The 17,148-nt window shown below is 35.3% G+C and overlaps 2 protein-coding genes across 2 annotated transcripts; one reads left to right on the forward strand and one right to left on the reverse strand.

The window, feature by feature from the left end:
• Window positions 1-671: 671 nt before the first annotated feature.
• On the reverse strand, window positions 672-16,495 carry LOC106641562 (DNA-dependent protein kinase catalytic subunit-like). The gene is made up of 22 exons (XM_089596400.1): window positions 15,913-16,495; window positions 15,340-15,512; window positions 15,135-15,270; window positions 14,927-15,066; window positions 14,487-14,846; window positions 14,229-14,410; window positions 13,870-14,120; window positions 11,594-13,761; window positions 11,162-11,509; window positions 10,939-11,094; window positions 8,605-10,859; window positions 8,064-8,510; window positions 7,504-7,992; window positions 6,927-7,411; window positions 6,550-6,848; window positions 4,430-4,546; window positions 3,869-4,347; window positions 2,598-3,783; window positions 1,665-2,501; window positions 1,206-1,590; window positions 916-1,130; window positions 672-830 (listed from the first exon to the last, which is right to left on the reverse strand). Exons 1-22 carry the CDS (start codon window positions 16,031-16,033, stop codon window positions 753-755), a joined length of 11,307 nt encoding a protein of 3,768 aa, XP_089452526.1. The 5' UTR covers window positions 16,034-16,495; the 3' UTR covers window positions 672-752.
• Window positions 4,876-6,441, forward strand: Cchl (Cytochrome c heme lyase). Its single transcript, XM_089597086.1, has 2 exons — window positions 4,876-5,143; window positions 5,213-6,441. The coding sequence occupies exon 2, from the start codon at window positions 5,224-5,226 to the stop codon at window positions 5,974-5,976; it is 753 nt and encodes a 250-aa protein (XP_089453212.1). The 5' UTR covers window positions 4,876-5,143; window positions 5,213-5,223; the 3' UTR covers window positions 5,977-6,441.
• Window positions 16,496-17,148: the final 653 nt, after the last annotated feature.

The following is a 17,148-nucleotide window of genomic DNA, read 5'->3' on the forward strand; positions in this document are numbered from 1 at the left end:
TTTGTCATGAGTTGCGGCTGGTTTATAATTGACTAAATGGCTCTAATCCTGAATGCTCTAATTGAGAATTTTAGGAGCCACTTTTGGCCAAAAAATAAATATCGCTAGATGGCGCTGATCCAAATAATTATTACTACTACTCACAGTGGAGGCATGTAATTAATTATAAACCAGCCGCAAATAATTTAATATATAGACAATAAATATTTGCCATTTTTTATGCTACTTGCGGCAAGTTTACAATTTATATTTTACCTTAAAACCGACCTCCAGAACCATCAACATTCTACTTATCTTATATGGCTCATAAAATAGACAATATTTACAAAATTAATTGTTGGAGCAGCGCTCAGAGAACGTGCGTTACTGGAACATACCCATGGTTGATCAGTTCGATATCCTGCCTTACCGATAGTATGCTACTGCTTGTCTTCGGCAGTTTCTTTTTTAAAATAACCTTTTACAGCTATATATCATTGCATGATTGTAATGATGATATATCATTATAATCATGCAATGATATATACATATTTTATTAATATAGTCATGCCACGAATAACGACGTTAGTACCTTATGATGATAAATTTAAAATAAAATACACGTATATTTCTGTAAAAAAATATAAATAGTTTTTTAATTTTTTCTTTAAATACATTATGTACATTTCCGTCGTTAAATAGATTTTTAAAGCTCTTTTAAGTAGAAAAAATCTTCTAAATTATCTGATGGTATCATTCAAATCTTGGATAATCTATACAAATGGGTACCATTCGACACAAATGCGACCTAAAATATTAACATCCGTTGCTTGGTCGACCAAACACAGCATCTGTAACAATTATTAGAATTTAAGTTAAATCTTATCTTATATTTTATCTAATAAATAATAGTATGATAAAATATAAAATACTAACCTGTTCTTCCGGCGTGAGATTACAGTCTTTTATGTGTGCTCTTATATTGTCGTGTTTGAATTCATTTCCTCTCAAAATACACTTATTTATCGAAAAGTACTGATTTTCATGGTTATTATGATTGCTCGACAGTTCATTGATCATAATGAGAGACGGCTTTTCTCCGTTTAATTTTTTTTGTGCTATTTCAAGTTTGAATTTTGGTAACCATTCGCCTGAAATAAATTATTTGATATAATTTTTTGAAAACTCTTTTTCACTCAAACATGAATACGTTGATTAAATAATACCATCATAATGGTTACAATCTTGTAACCAACGCTCTTCTACCAAATGATCCCACTTTAAATCTTCAAGTAAGAGCATATTCAAGTAAATGAGAATCAGATTTTTTTCGTTTCTCATAGCCGCAAGCACATGACTCATACTGGCTCCAAATAAGTCTTTTGGTGTGAAGGGTCTGAGCAGACCCATTATCTGCGAGGTAAGTCTAAACGGAACCAACTCAGGAACGGGCTGATCTATACCAGTACCAAAAACCATTTTGTGGTCGATACCAAAACATTTTCCTGTTGATACTTCTATAAGGATATTGTCTAGCCGACGATCGCCGATACCAGCAATCCAATCGACTGTACACATCACAGCATAAGATAATATAAAATTTTGGCGTAACTACAATTGATAAAAAAAAATTATTGCACTGGATCATACGTTGTGTTATACAATTAATATATTTTTGCTCATACCTTGAAGAAAGACTCAATGGAAGACGTAATTTTTACAAACGTTTTGCGTAAAAGATCCCAGTCAAGAAGCCCAGTTAATTCTTTTATTTTAGCTTCAACTTCATCCGGGGAATACTTGAGCAAAGCTTGCTTGTAGCATTTACTTTTAACATTTGAATTCTCGTCGTTAGCTTGCATTATCCATTCTTGATATTTCATAGAAATTTCATTCAGAATCGTTTTATCGGTCATGGTAAACTCAACGAAATCTCGGAGCGATTTTGCTTCTTTTACCCATTGCACCAAGCCTAAATATGTGTTTATTGGAATGATGTTGTATGTATGGGCAAACAAATGTCTTTCAATGCACCTTGAATCACTACTTAAACTTTGATTTATGGATTCAAACAACTGCTGCATACGCTCGTCTTGGCGCATGTCCGTACCAAATTTAATCAAGTACTCATACGTTTTACCATCAGTCCCGATGATGTTTACTTTTAAACAGTAACGCTTGGATACTAAAACAATTTCTACATTTAAGTCTATTTTTGCAATGAACACCCTATGTGACGGAACCGATTGGTTTTGTAGACCTGGCACTTCAATTTTATGTTTGTCAAATTGAAATTCAGCCAAGAATGAACTATAAGATTGAAGTAGTATTGGATTAAACGATTTATCGTTTTTCAGTCTTGCTTGCATGTTGATACGAAGATCGACACATAGGTTCTTGGCTATCGTCTGCAGGGTTTTTAAATCTGTTATAGTTACCCATTCTTGTAACTGTTCAGAATAGTTGCTTAATAACTGTTGGAACATTGAACCTCTTAAGTTTAAATCATTATTCATCTGGATCTGAAAAAAAATTTAATAAATATTTAAATTCAAGTCCCAAATAGAATAGTGTTGTAGAAAATGAATAACGGATAAAATTTAAAGCGATAAATGTACCTTTCCGATCAAAGTTTTCAATAACTTGATAAAACTCGCTGTAGACCGTCCATTGCGAATGATCTCTGATAAATAAAATTTCATATATTCTTCAGGCTGACACAAATACTCAATGGCACTAAAAAACTTGTCCATTTGCTCACTGCAAACTGTTTTGTACATATTTATAATCTTGTCCGTTCTTAATTGCTCTTCTCGCAGATTTTTTCGCAATTCTGATTTCTTTTTCGTGTCTGGTTTTTGAAGTTCTAAATTTCTAAGTTCCGGATTTCTTAATACAGCGTTAGTGGACCACATCTCTTTGAACTTGTACATTATGGTGCTTGGAAAATCGTTGACTAGCCTTTCGACTATCGGTAGGATTAATTTATCCCGTATATCATGAAACTTCGTACCCAGGTGAGATAAAATTTCTTTGTAAAGATGTAAAAACATACTAGTTGGTACACTACGGCATTTTTCAGCGAAAAATTCAACGAGATTACTGTCTTCTGAATAATTTTCGTATTTAATAAGATCAGGGAAAAAACGAGTCGCTTTAATGGAGCCATACGACATTGCCGTCAAAACAGCATTTGTATACTCAAGCTGTACTTCCGACGTCCTGTGATAGGTTCCCATCAAAAGTTGATGGCAATAATCAGCTAGGACAACCAAATTATCACCCCTCTCTTTATCGCTTCCCTCGTTACACATACCTTTCAACAACTCGAAATAATGAGCCTTAAGCTTGCTTTCAATTTCATTTGGATCTTGCACATTCAAACTACTCATAACAAAGTCCTCTGCCAGAGCGAGCTGCAAATATCTCGGATCCTGTTGCATTGTGACACTGAGAGCGCGTACGACTTGGGCTACTTGTACTTTTGCTTTAATTCTCAACGACAAATCAACCATTTCTTCATTAGCCACACCATTAGCCAGAGCCCACGAGTCAACGTAGTAGTAGAATTTACGTTTGGCACAATTCTCGTCCTTGGCGCACAAGAATTTGTATCTTGCGGCGGTGTACTCGAATTTCTGACGCAACTCCAGATAACGACCCTCATCGGCGTTGAGGTAGTTCAGCGTATTTTCAATTTCTTTGGTGTGCTTTTGCAACAATTTTTTGTTGCCGTACTCAAGGGCAAGTTCGCTGATTTTCAATCGCTCCTGGATACTCGCAGCTAGCAGCGTTGCCTCGACGCTGAAAACAATTTCAACGTAAAAGAAAGAAAATAAAAAAAAAAATTTGTAATAAAGTGATCAAACGTATATTTGTATGCACCTACCCAGAATTCATAGAAACATTGGATAGTTTGTTAATTGCAACACGCGCTATGCCCAATCTAGCAGCAACTCGCACATTCCAGGAAAGCAGACCGACTCTAGACTCGGGGAATTTGTTGTTCCAATACTCAATGAGATTGTCCACCGATGAGGCCAGATCGGACATACTCATGGTAATGATGTGCGAATCTGTATCAGACAGTCTGCCGAGTTTCGCGAACAGCTGCAGTTTTGAATACTCGACGAGTGGATCCGAGTCGATCCATTGCTCCTTAACGTAATCCATACAGTTGTTGAGACATTGCAGCGATGCAGGTATAGATTGCCTGTCATTGCACAAGTGATAGACGGACAGCTCCTCACCAAACACTCTTCGGAGCTCGGTGTTTCCACTCGCGACTTGGGCGAGCGCGTCTTGGAAGAATTGAGTCTCCGGTTCGATTTTTTTCTGCAAGTCCTCTAGCATCATTTGCAGCTCGGACTGAAAAAATGAGAATTCGCGCAAGTTGACACACCAAACGTTTACATTTTGTTTTTGTCTCGTAAGGTAAATTAATTCGTACCATAAACATCCACGGCAGCAGTTCTTCTTTTTTCGGATGATTCCAAATGTCGTAAACATCTAGCGAGGCCTTTACTTTGCTGTTGAGATTGTCCCAGTTGGAAAGTTCACTTAAACTCTGGAAAAATAGCAATTTTTCATGAATTATGAGACGGAACGATTACAGAAAAATTACATATTCAAGTGAATGAATTTTTATTATGTTTTAGAAGATATTCACAATCGATTTTATCACATAATATCTAGGTGTATATAGATAATAATTTTCAAGTTAATGCAATATATTTCTGATTTTTTTTTTTTTTTTTTTTTACATTTCCCGCGGAAAGGAAAAATGCCCACTTGGGCGTGTGCGCAAGCTTCGACAGTTTCGAGAGATCGATTGTTTTACAGTCTTTTTCGAGATGCTTCTGCTGCTTGTTGGGAGCTGTGTTATTGGGACTTTAAATAACCTAGTTCTATTTTGTCATCAGGACATATAAGACGTTTTGTTAATGCAATTAAATATTAGTTACGCGCGTTGATATATAATTATGTCTCGTGAAACACAGCGATGCTGCTGTTCCAGTGAGTTTGACTTGATAGATTGACCATCATCGAGTAATTTTTCAAATCAAGTTTCATTCACATTGATGTTTCGCGTGTGTCGTAACCAACACACAGGAAGAGAGGGGTAACGCAACTGTAGAAAAAGTTTAAAAAAAAAAAAAAAAAGGTAACCCTTGCATTTTTGTTATAAAACAAGTAAATTTTAATAAACTGACATGATTTTCTTTATGTAGAGCAGTCATCAAAATGGGCAACACAGTCGCATCAGCCGCGGATGTAGCAAAAACCGAGGCTAAAACATCACCGTCAATATCAGAGTGTCCTGTTCATAACAAAAGCGCACCCGTACCCCAGGCCCCTCAACAAGGCGAGTGTCCAGTTAATCATGGTGCTCCCATAAATCCTTTGAATATGATGCCACCCGAGAATCAAAATCCAGCACCGGATCAGCCCTTCCCCCTATCAAAGGAGAGACAAATGTCTTCGATCCCAAAAGCCACTGAAGAAGGTGCCTTCTGGGTGTACCCATCACCACAGATGTTCTGGAATGCTATGCTTCGCAAGGGCTGGCGCTGGAGAGATGAGGAAGTCTCGCCAAAAGATATGGATGACATCATTAAAATTCACAATGCCAACAATGAACAGGCTTGGCAAGAGGTACTCAAATGGGAAGCTTTGCACGCGTTTGAATGTACCACTCCCAAGTTGCGTAGCTTTGGTGGCAAGGCTAAGGACTATTCGCCACGTGCTAGGATTCGCTATTGGCTAGGATACAATTTGCCATTTGATAGGCACGACTGGATCGTTGATAGATGTGGTAGAAATGTCAAGTACGTGATTGATTATTACGATGGTGGAGAGCTCGATGATAAGTATAAATTTGCACTGTTGGACGTCAGACCGGCCATGGATTCCTGGGAAAACGTGTGGGATCGCATGAAGGTCGCGTGGTGGCGATGGAGATACGAGGGCAAGGAAAATACGGATTTAAAAAGTTAAAAATTGCACTTTGTAGATAGACAGTAAGGTTCACACAGATTACAGTTTTTTTTTTCTTGTTTCCATAAATACTCGAGTGGCCATGAAAAAATTCAACTTTAATGCAATCTAAGGTTTGCCTAACCTTGAACGATGTTGCAATTTTACCGATTAATTACCTAATTTTGGTACCATTTTTTAAAATTCATTACAGTGAAATTATGTATTGTAAATAAGATTGCAAATATGATAGATAAAAAATTCTAATGTGTCATCTAAAAGTTTTATGTTTCAAAATTAAATAAAATTTAACTGTTGTAGCGTTACATAACTTGTTATATAGCCATTGAGTCAATTAAATGATCTACTTCTTAGACAAACCAATGATCGGTTTTTTCATTTTCAAAAGACATTAAAATTGTAAATTCATTATGTAATGTAATTATGTAAAATATAATTTAACGTTAAATAATAATTTATTGAAGTTAAAAATATTTTTGATTGATTCTTTAAAAAGTGTGCATTCCATTGTTCAACATTTGTTCATCCCCTTAATGCTATTTACATGAACATGCATAAATGAAAAGTCCTTACCCTGTACATGCTTTGCTCACAGAAATCCTTGGCTGGATCATCTTCAGCAGTCCCTTCATAAATTGTTTTAACTTTAACCCAATTGCTGGTACCTTCAGCCAAATAGCCTTGATACAAATCACTCGAATTCAAAGAATTGGTCCAATTCTTAAAAATACTTTTTACCACATCTCTTTCACCAATAGACTGATACATGCTGACTAATTCCATGTTATGCTGGATTTTTGGATTGATTAATTTTTTTACGTCATAAACGGACTGATCGCATGTAATTGAGTTTCTTTCCAGAAGTAATATTCCTATGTGAGATATTTATATTAAATACAGAGATTTATAAATTGACTTATTGTCTAAAATATAATGACGTATAAACCTACCAGATAACTGTAAATTCATCGACTTGGCTGTGTCAGCTACACAGGTAGCATTGAAATTGAGGCTACCTATGCGATGTAGAATTTCCATAGCCATAGGAGCAAAGTCATTGCGAATCTGCAAAGCCCGACTGCAGATTTCTGCAACACTGTCTGTTAGAGTATCGTACATCTCAGTATTAGTAAAGTGACGTACGATAGCACAGACCAATGGTACAACCAGATTCCCAGCGAAATACCGATCTCTAAGAACTAAGTCTTGTAAAGTAACGATGACATCCGTTTGCGTGATCTCGACGTTTGGAACTCGACTTAATTTGTAGGTACGATTTACTTTGACGCTTTCATTTTGCTCTGATATTTCTTTTTTTACCGTTGAGTAATATTCGACGGAGATGGAACTTTCAGTTATTTCTTCCGAATAATAGCGTTTTGACAGACTTTCTTTGGGCGAATCCTCTCCCGATTTTTGACATAAATCATTAGACCTGAAAAAAAAAGGATCAAAAGTACAATTAAAACTTCTTTTATATAGTACGTTAATGTTTGAAAAAAAAAAAATAAATAAATAACAGCAAACCTAGTTAATTTATCGACTAGAGCGCGACTAAGATTACCTGTCGCGCACGAATCCTGCATTGAAGCGTTAATGTTATCGAAATCGTTATCTTGTATACCGATCGCCAGTTCAAGTGTTCTCGCAAGTGCCGGTGCGTAGAGCGGAATTCGATTTTTACTCGAGTATAAGCGCAATGAAGGCGTTGCTATTTCGTAATCCAACATCGGATGATCTTGCTCAGATAAGCCGGTAAACAAGACTTTGGAATCTTTGTCAGATTCACGAGCTAGTTCGAGCAGCAGACTACTCAGAAATTGTGCGTAGCTAGGGGCTACGTCTAGATCGAACATTTTCAGTAAGTGCAATAAACGATCCATAAGATCACTCGGTAAGTTGGTGCGGTTTTTCCAGAAGTCGAGGATGAAGTTTTGAATATCATCACTGAGATCGGAAATACCATTAATGAGTACTTTTCTACTAAAATTTAACGATTCTTCCACTCCCTCGGACCTGTGAACAATAGAAAAAGCTGGTGTCGAATGCCATTATGATAATAAACTGTATTAGTTGAGAAATTGTACCTTGATACTTGTTCATTTGCGTACTTATCATACGCATCCATAAAAATTTGGTAAACGACTTTTCTATGCCGCAACAACGTATCGTTATTGGTATATTGCTCGAGAGCCAAAAGATACGGCTTTGACTCTTCTGCTGGTAATTTTTTTATCACAGTTTTAACGACTTCAAAGGCCACGTCAAGGCACAGCAAAAATCGTCCGTTTAATACTGACACGATGTTCAAAAGCTTAAGAGTATCGTCAATAGACTCCACATCACAGCTCCTCAACACTCCCAAGAGCATTTCTATACATTCAACTTTGCGCTGGTCATTGTACACAGTTTTTGGAATCATAAACTGCCGTAGCATCGGGTAATCAACTATGCAAGGACAGTTTTTGAAAATTAAGTAGAGCTGTCGTATGCAGCAGTCTCTACCTGTTTCGTATGTATGATGAGGTAAAGTACTAAAAATAAATAAATAATGATTCGATTAATAACGTTGATGTACATAGTAATAATTAATAATGCATATTTTTATGAAAATATTAAAACACTTACTTCACCATATCGACTAAGATTTCCACTAAATCATTCTTTACAAAATTGTACCGATCTTCATTAGAAACAAATTTCAATATGAACCCAATAGTTTCATACGTTTTTTCAATCATCGGGACACGCCACCGAAAAAATTGTTCACGCACAAACTTGTGCATAAAATTTAATTTAATCAATTCCTCGCACCTCACGTTGTGTCTGAACATCATAAGAATGACGCACATGGACAAGTCTTTGTTAATGTTGATTATTTTCTCTAAATTTCTAAATATTTTAAGCTTACTGTTCCAGGCTTTAACCAAAGCTTCGATCAAACTAATGTTGTAAATATAAATCTTTGGATTTTCATCAAGCGCTTCGTCTATCAATTTTTCTACAAGTGTCTGTGCATCCTCTTCTTCATTTTCGTTGTCTTCACCAGGAATGAACTCTGACTCGATAAACATGATCAGCATGTCTCTGACCAGATAATTAATCGGGTTATTGGTAAGGTAAGAGCTCAAGGCTTTCGCTATATCCGAAAAGAGCGAACTTAAAAATGGCAGGAAGATTTTTTTTGCATTGCTGAATAGTCTCAAGATGAACAATGTAAGATTGTCCTTTTTAGGAGTCAGTCCCGTACTCAAACAATTCATCCAAACTTCGAATTTTTTTTCGGTGGCTTCTTCAGGCGGTTTTCTCAGTACTTTCTTGTTGAACAGATACATCCACAGGCCTGTCAGCATCGGCATGCACTCGTGATCGTTAAGATCGTCGTTTTCGAGAGTGAGACTTTGTCTGCCGTTTCGTGCATATCTCAAATAATCTGGGTCAACTGGAATTGGACTGAAATATTGATCCAACAATGAATCAAGTATTTCTTTGTTGATATCATTTTCGTCTGCGATTTTGGGCCGTATGCTGATGGCACGTTTACTAAAAGTTTCAGGTGGAATGCTCATGTCGTAATGCCGCTTGCAGTCGATAATCTGCTCCCACGAATTAACATCCAATCTTTGAAATATCGTTTGTATCAAGAAAAGTGGCTTGCAGTCGATTTGAAGATCAATCGCTGAGATTAGAGAATTGAGTATACAGCAATTGAGATGTCTCACGAGTTCTTCATCTTGAGAGTTTGAGGGAAGGAAGAAAATTTTCGTCATGTTATCTGTACCATTGAAATCGACAGTCAGACTGTCAAAATGGAATCTCGAGAGGGCCAGCTCCGTAAGCTTGAAGTATCCGATCTTGGTAACAATAATCTGTTTACGCTCGTGTGGATCTGTCTCTTCGATTGTATCAAATAGACTACTGCTGATCTTGTATATGTTGCGATTGTAGAAATTACTGATCATGGGAATAGCAGCGAACTCGAGCGATGGCAGTAGTATGAATTGAAGCACGTCCAGTCTCTCATCCCAACTCAGTGACTTTATGATGAATACCTCGAAAATCGATTCAAGCGCTACCAAAGCGCTCTCGCTGGATAGGGACGCGAAGTACGCTTGTAATGCTTGGTCAAGTTTTTCTTGCTTGAAAAATTTGCCGGCACCCGCGATGTATATGATAATGATCTCTAGTACAACTGAAGCTCCAGTTATCGAGAGCAAGTCCATCAAGCACCTCAAGCATTGCGTAGCCCGAGATCTTTCGACCTCATCGTCTTCAAGTTTTTGAATCCAACTGACAGAGTCTTTGTCGCAAAGCTCGAATAGCGGAGTTTTTAAATCAGTGTCGATACGGCTCGAATGTTCCACCATGTATACAAAAAACCTGTTCAGAATACTTATTTTTTTCTGGAGATCCTGACTGTTCTTTAGTTCATCCATGATGAAGAGGTACAAGTCGCTTGTTACTTCGTCATCGGGCGTTGATATATCTTCGCTGCTCTTTAGCAAAACAGCAATGCTGTAAACATCTAATAATCGATCTTTGAGTTGCTCGTCATTACCGATCAATTCCCTGTACTTGTTACAATTTCTGATCAAATCGTCGACCAACCTTTTCGACATAGCGCTTGGATTTTGTTGTGCAAAGCTTAAAAGATCCTCAATCATCCGAAAAAAGCCATTCAATGAGATTCCATCTGTTAAAAGTCCTTCCATCTGTTGTAAAGTGTCAGCAGGTTGTATCAGAAAGAATTGAAAAATTGGAACCTTAATCGCCTCGACAAAACTATTGTAACAAGTGGAGACGGTCAAACTTTTTGAGCTGGTATTGTGTTTTGAATCATCTCGGGGCGTGATTTTTCGTACAAGGCAGTCGACTACAACAGGCTGAAATTTTCAGCAAATCGATGTATCATATACACTTGTATGATGTAATATGTGGGTTATTTTTCATACAACTACTTACATTGTATTCAAGCAACAGAAAGTACAGTACATCAACTACGTAATTTTTAATTTGTGACTTGATTTCTTTACTTATGCAACTGTTTGAGCAGTTAGTTTCCACGACTTCAAATATTATGTTAATCTTGTTTATAAGTAAAGAATCTGTAATTTCCATCTGAAGCATAGTATACAGATAAAAATGTTTTTTGTGAATCAAAGAAAAAATTATCAAGAAAAGTTACCTTGTTACTATAATTATACACGTTGCACTTTTGTAGTATGGTTATACCCCGAACAAAATATTGAAAACTGGTGATATCCAATTTCTCGTTACTAATTTCGTCAAATTCCATAAATTTTATGAAAAAATCGTCTCTCTTAACTAATAATTCTGTTTGTAATTTTACCAGACATTTTTCTGGTAGTTTTTTCACTGCAGTAAGAAACCAATTTTCCAATTGCTTGGGGGTGATTCCTTGCAAGGTTTTGGCAAACAATCCTATTCTTGCAGGGTATAACGTAAAAAAGGAGACAAAAGTACACAGGTCTTTTGTCCAAAGACGGTCCAACAAAGCTGATGATTCGTTGTCCTAGAAAAAACAATAAAGTTGTATTGAAAAAAAAAAAAAAAAAAAAAAAAAGATTAAGCTCAAATGTAACAATAATTTAAATACCTTCACTGACACGATTACTTGGACAAAACGGAAAATTTTCATTATTATCCTGTTTATTAAATCTTTCAACGTATCTGATCGAGTCGCAGAATTTGTAGCTCCTTTGATAATATCATCTATTTCTTCGTTGACAATTATGGAAACGAATTTTGAATAAAATTCAAAAAAGATATTTTTGCCATCCTCATTATCCACCATTAAAACAGACTCGGGAGAAAAAATTTTCTTATTGAATATCCAAATAAAAAAATCTAAAGTTTTGAAAAATGCGCTTGCGTTTTCGATTGTAATGCGTTCACAATTATCTAGACCCTTTAAGGCAAAGTCGTTGACAAAGCTAATTCCATGAACGTTAAAAAACTCTTGGATGGACTTGTATTCGGGAACAATCGGGCAAAGATTTTCAAACAACTCCATGCACTTATATCGGCACTTGATGTTGTCAGAGCCACATTGACCCAGTAGCCATATCACGGCACCCTTTAGCGTTTCACTGGTGAATTCCGCAGGTACTTTTCTTTTGCCCTTGTTTTTGCCATTTAGTACGTTCGCCTTTTCTTTGATCGTACTCACAATGTTTTCAACAGCAGCAATGATCTGAGGATGACTGCTGTGCTCCATGCACTTGACAAATACATATAAAAATTGTAGCCAGTAAATATTAATTAGACTTACGTTACTATTCAAAGCGAAACTGTACAAACAATTGAATGCCCTCGCGGCTGCTATTCTTTTAGAGTTTGTTGGATGAAGTGCAAAGTTTTGAATTCTTTGAATCAAACCGTTCATAAAATTTGTTATTTTGTTAGTTTCAGTGCTGGAAGTGGATTTTACGAATTCCTTTAGGCAAATACCACAGTATACGTGCAAATTTAAACTCGATTCCTCTAGCATGCCTTCGAAAAGCAAATCTACGAAATTTCGCGACACAATATGGTTTATCAAACTCTTAGTGCTTAGGTAGTGGGTTAGTTGTATGACGAGTGGATGAATAAGATTTCTGACGGCATCGTCAGGATCACAGCTGAGTTTCAAAATTTCGAAACACAAATTCCTGTTCAAACAGTGAAGACTTTGATTTTTTCGTGGATAATCGTTTCCGACAATAATTATGACAAATGTATGTAAAAGTTCGCAGGCTGAAAATTTCACTCTGCGGTTCTCGCTTTTGGTGAGCTCCAGAGTTTTTGCGATCAAATTTTCCAAGGTCAACTTGACTTGTTGACCCGAAAACAAAATTCTACAAGACAATTGGCTTTTTTTGTCCCACTTTGCATTAGTACTTAATGAGTTAATGTAAATGAGGTCTTGTATTTTGTTGAATTCACTAAGTCCCATGTGTAAAAGTATTCTTTTTTGAAGATTTTCCAAATCTTTATTGTCTATATGTAACTTTCTTGTGTTAGTCAGATACGGCTCAAGATAGAAGACTATGTTTTCATAAAAATCAGTTAAACTTTTTTGTCCAAAATAGTTGCACCAGACTTCTGTGACATCTAAAGTCATGAACGCCATATTAATGTTGTTCAAATTGACTGTTAACGCTAACTTAAGGATGGGTACTGCATCGTCGACTATATCCTTAACAAAGAATATTGGTGCATTGAGAATGAGGCAAATGCAAGACAGTTGCAGTTCCCCTGAATATTCAGGGATTAAATGCACAACATCCAATAAGAATTTGGAAATCAATTCCTGACCAAATTTTCCAAATGTATCTTCATAATGATATGCAATATCAAGCTTTCTAAATATAGCTTTTATAAGCTTATAAAATCCAGATAACATCGGAAATTGGTAAGAATATTTAATAAAATAAAGCAAGAGCATTTCTGAGCTAACTTCTAGCACAGTAATGTTAATTCCTTCGTAAATATTAGTCAACAAGTCAATGAGGTTTAAAAAGATACGGAAATGCTCCTCATCATCTGGTTTATTATGACTGATGCGCAAATTAAAACTTTCCATCAAGAATTTCAGCACAGACACAAACTTTTCAAAAATTTCATGCAGCTCATCATTATTTTTATCAACTACTGTAAGTAATGATATCCATAGTGCCAAGTAACTTTTATAAGAAATCGGTTTTAAGATTTTTTCAATTTCTCTTTGGAGCTGTACATCTATGTACAATGCATTAGCACATGTTATCAATATTCCTTTTTGAACTGGAAAAAAGGAAGTAAGTTACTGATACTGATCGTATTGTTAAGCCTTTAACGTATTAAGCGTTACTAAATAATATGTACAGAATACAATTTTTTTCATATACTTACATAAGGAGAAAAAATATTTGTTTTGTGATTTCTTATCCAGCTTTAAAACATTCACCGCCGTTGCTTCCAATGATTGTATTGCATTAATCTGAGCTTCTTCATTTAAATTAGGATAATTTTTAAATATTAGCACACTGAGATTTATCAGACAATCGAGTTGCTGAGATGTAACTTTTGTTGTTTCTACCATAACCGTGGCTAATGATTGTACATAATAGGGCAGTTGTTCTATATCTTTTAAACCGTTGTTTCTAAACAGAAAAATTTGGGATAGTGTCGAGAAACGACAAAAATTTTAAACAAATGCACTGTTCACATAAATATCATTAAAATATAAATATAAAAATTGAAGAATTTACTTTGTAAAATAAATCAAAGTTTTGTTAAGAATGAATTCAGAAAGTTTTTGAATTTCAGTCGGACAATATTTGCGGTTGAGACTGGAAAATTGACCCAGGCCATATATATTAAGTCCTAGTTCATTGAAAAACAAGCACGAACTATTTTGTTTTAATTTTCTTGCGAGGTAATGTTTTACACCCTACAGGAAAAAAATATCATTTAAACCAACAACCATGTTAACTTCAATCCAGGTGAATAATAAATATAATACTTACTTTAAGATTAGGCTTGTCTTCTTGCGACATGTGCAAAGACATGTATTTGTAAAATGTCTGCAGAACATTTATCCAAAAATAATTGGATTTTTCTTTATAATTTTTTCTAAAGACATTGTGCCATCTTATGTAGTCTGCATATAAAAAAGCAGAAAAAAATTGCATGTATGAAATTACAACACGAACTACCCCATTAATAACTTCTTCAGCTTGATGTTCGGTGCAAAGTTTATAAAATAATCGAAGCAAATCTTTGAAGTACTCTTCAGATGATGGACGAAAGTGTTTCATTAAATCAGAAAAACTTTCTAAAAATATGTGGATATTTCCGTTCTTTATTTCCTTAGTGGTTTTTTGACACTAAAAGTTGCAAAATGGTTATTTAATATTGAAGAATCTTTTAACATGTATGCTACTTATTTTATTTAAATGATAGTTACCTCGCATTCTAAAAAGTTTAATAGTTTTGTGAATAGAGTTTCACAATAAACAAAACCAGTGTTTAAAGAGTCTGACTGATTTTTTATGACTTGTGGATACTGCTTGGCAATTGCACCAATGGCAATAAAATATCTAATATCTAAATATACAAATGCACTGGTTAGTTCAATCAATAATACATTCATAATGACCACAATATTATTGTACCTTCAGAATGATGAAGAATCTCACAAAATTTATCTGATGAAATTTCAACAGTTGTTATCAGGCTTTTTAGCGTTTTACTGGCCATCAACTCAATATGAACTAGTCCACATCTTTCTAATACTTGACAACAAATGTACTAAAGAAATAATTTATATTTCATTAAGAAATTAAAAAGTAAAAAAGCTAAAAAATCAAATTTTATTACCATTGTCTTATCCGTGTAAGCTTTGTAATAATTGGCACCAATATTAATGATTAATTGTAATGACCTCAGAGCTTCGATTAAAGCATCTTCAAAACTTTCATCTCTGTCCTCTACTTTATCAAAGAACTCAAACAATCCTCTGGTCCTTGACAAAATTTCTTCCAGTGCAGCAGCTGTTATAGCATTAAAATCAATTAACTATTGTAAACTAATAACTTTTATTGCTACATATTTTTACAGCATTAAAATGGATCATTTCTTAATGCTATCCACATACAAGTACAACAGTAGTGAAAAAAATTAATAAAAAAACATAACTTTTCATGTATACGCAGATGAACTTTGCTCAACTAGACACTGTACTTCATCATGATCTACGACTCGCTTCATGCAATACAGATACCACGATTAGTCAAATCATTTTTTGTAGTTTTATCAAATTTTATATGGAAATGCACTATTTTTTGTTTTTCTTTGTTTCCAAATGAATCATGTTAAAACAACTAAGCTATCCATATAACCGAGTACCTATGTATTCAATGTTTCAATAAAATAAAATGAAAACGTCCATACCTTTTTCACTTTCGTGAAGACTCTGCAGATATCCCGGTGCTTCCCTGAGTATCCTCGCAAGGGAATCCGGGTTGTCCCAGGACTTCGCGAGAATACCCATCCAGATTTCTACCAATTCCATCTTAACAGTAGGGACTCAGCTCGTCTATACACAAGTCCTTAAAAACATTACTTATAAAAAAAAAACCATACAACGACAAACCGCACCATTAAATGTCAAAACTCTTTGGGATACTGTCGATACTGATACCATCAACATTCAGCAATTCAGTATGTATGGTTTATTTGCAAGACAAGACAAGACCTGCATGTGCATGTACGAGTTATTTTACTCATACACTTTTACTTTACTGGTCACTTAACCTTCACTTAGAAGTGGTTTTTTTTTTTTATTATTGGCTTAAGTAAAACATACAGCCATAACTTGTACATAAACGATGGAAATAATTAACAGGTGCGGTGAATCAGAGTATTGAGAATCAGACAATAATATATGAGACGACAGTGCGATGATCTTCTTTAATAATGTGGATTGGATATGTGATGTCGTAATTACAGAATCTCATAATGTAAAACGATTAAACCTTCCTTGAACCGAAAGCGCGCGGAAGAAGTTCAGACTTGGCAATTTTCTTTTTTTTTTTTTTTTTTTTTTTTTTGCTGTTTTGTACGGAAGCCCGATCACGACATCTATACATGAAAACGCAGAAGCGCGCACAAAAACAAGTATATATGAGAATATGAGTGCACAAACCACGTACCTATATACGACGGCTCTTACGAAAAACAACGGAACTCAGAAATTCCAATGTTATTTTAAATTGGAAAATCTGAGTTCCGTTGTTTTTCGTAAGAGCCGTCGTATATACTCACGAGTGCACGAAAGCGCGCGCAGCACAACAAGTTGCAAAGCAGACGGTTTCTATATTATTTCATTTACTTGCATATATATATATGATGTGTATTATATATAGTTGTGTTGACAAGAGTCTCAGCCCCCCCCCCGCTCCCCCTCAGCACCCATTCGATTTACGTATGGTTATTTGCTTGTTTTAACGTCATTTTTAATCAAAATACGCAATTTATCATAGGTTTCCCTCTGTCTATTCGCTTCCCCTTACTCACTATATGTCTCTGAAGTACCATTATTTGTTTAACTTGATTGAACTTTTACATTTCAAATCTCTTTCTGGTCCATGTCTACTTTACCCAAATATATAAAGACCAATGTATAAT

Source organism: Copidosoma floridanum, unplaced genomic scaffold (genome assembly GCF_036245765.1).
Source record: "Copidosoma floridanum isolate Cflo_tuat_1 unplaced genomic scaffold, Cflo_Japanese_pri ptg000030l, whole genome shotgun sequence".
In the NCBI taxonomy this organism is placed as follows: domain Eukaryota; kingdom Metazoa; phylum Arthropoda; class Insecta; order Hymenoptera; family Encyrtidae; genus Copidosoma; species Copidosoma floridanum.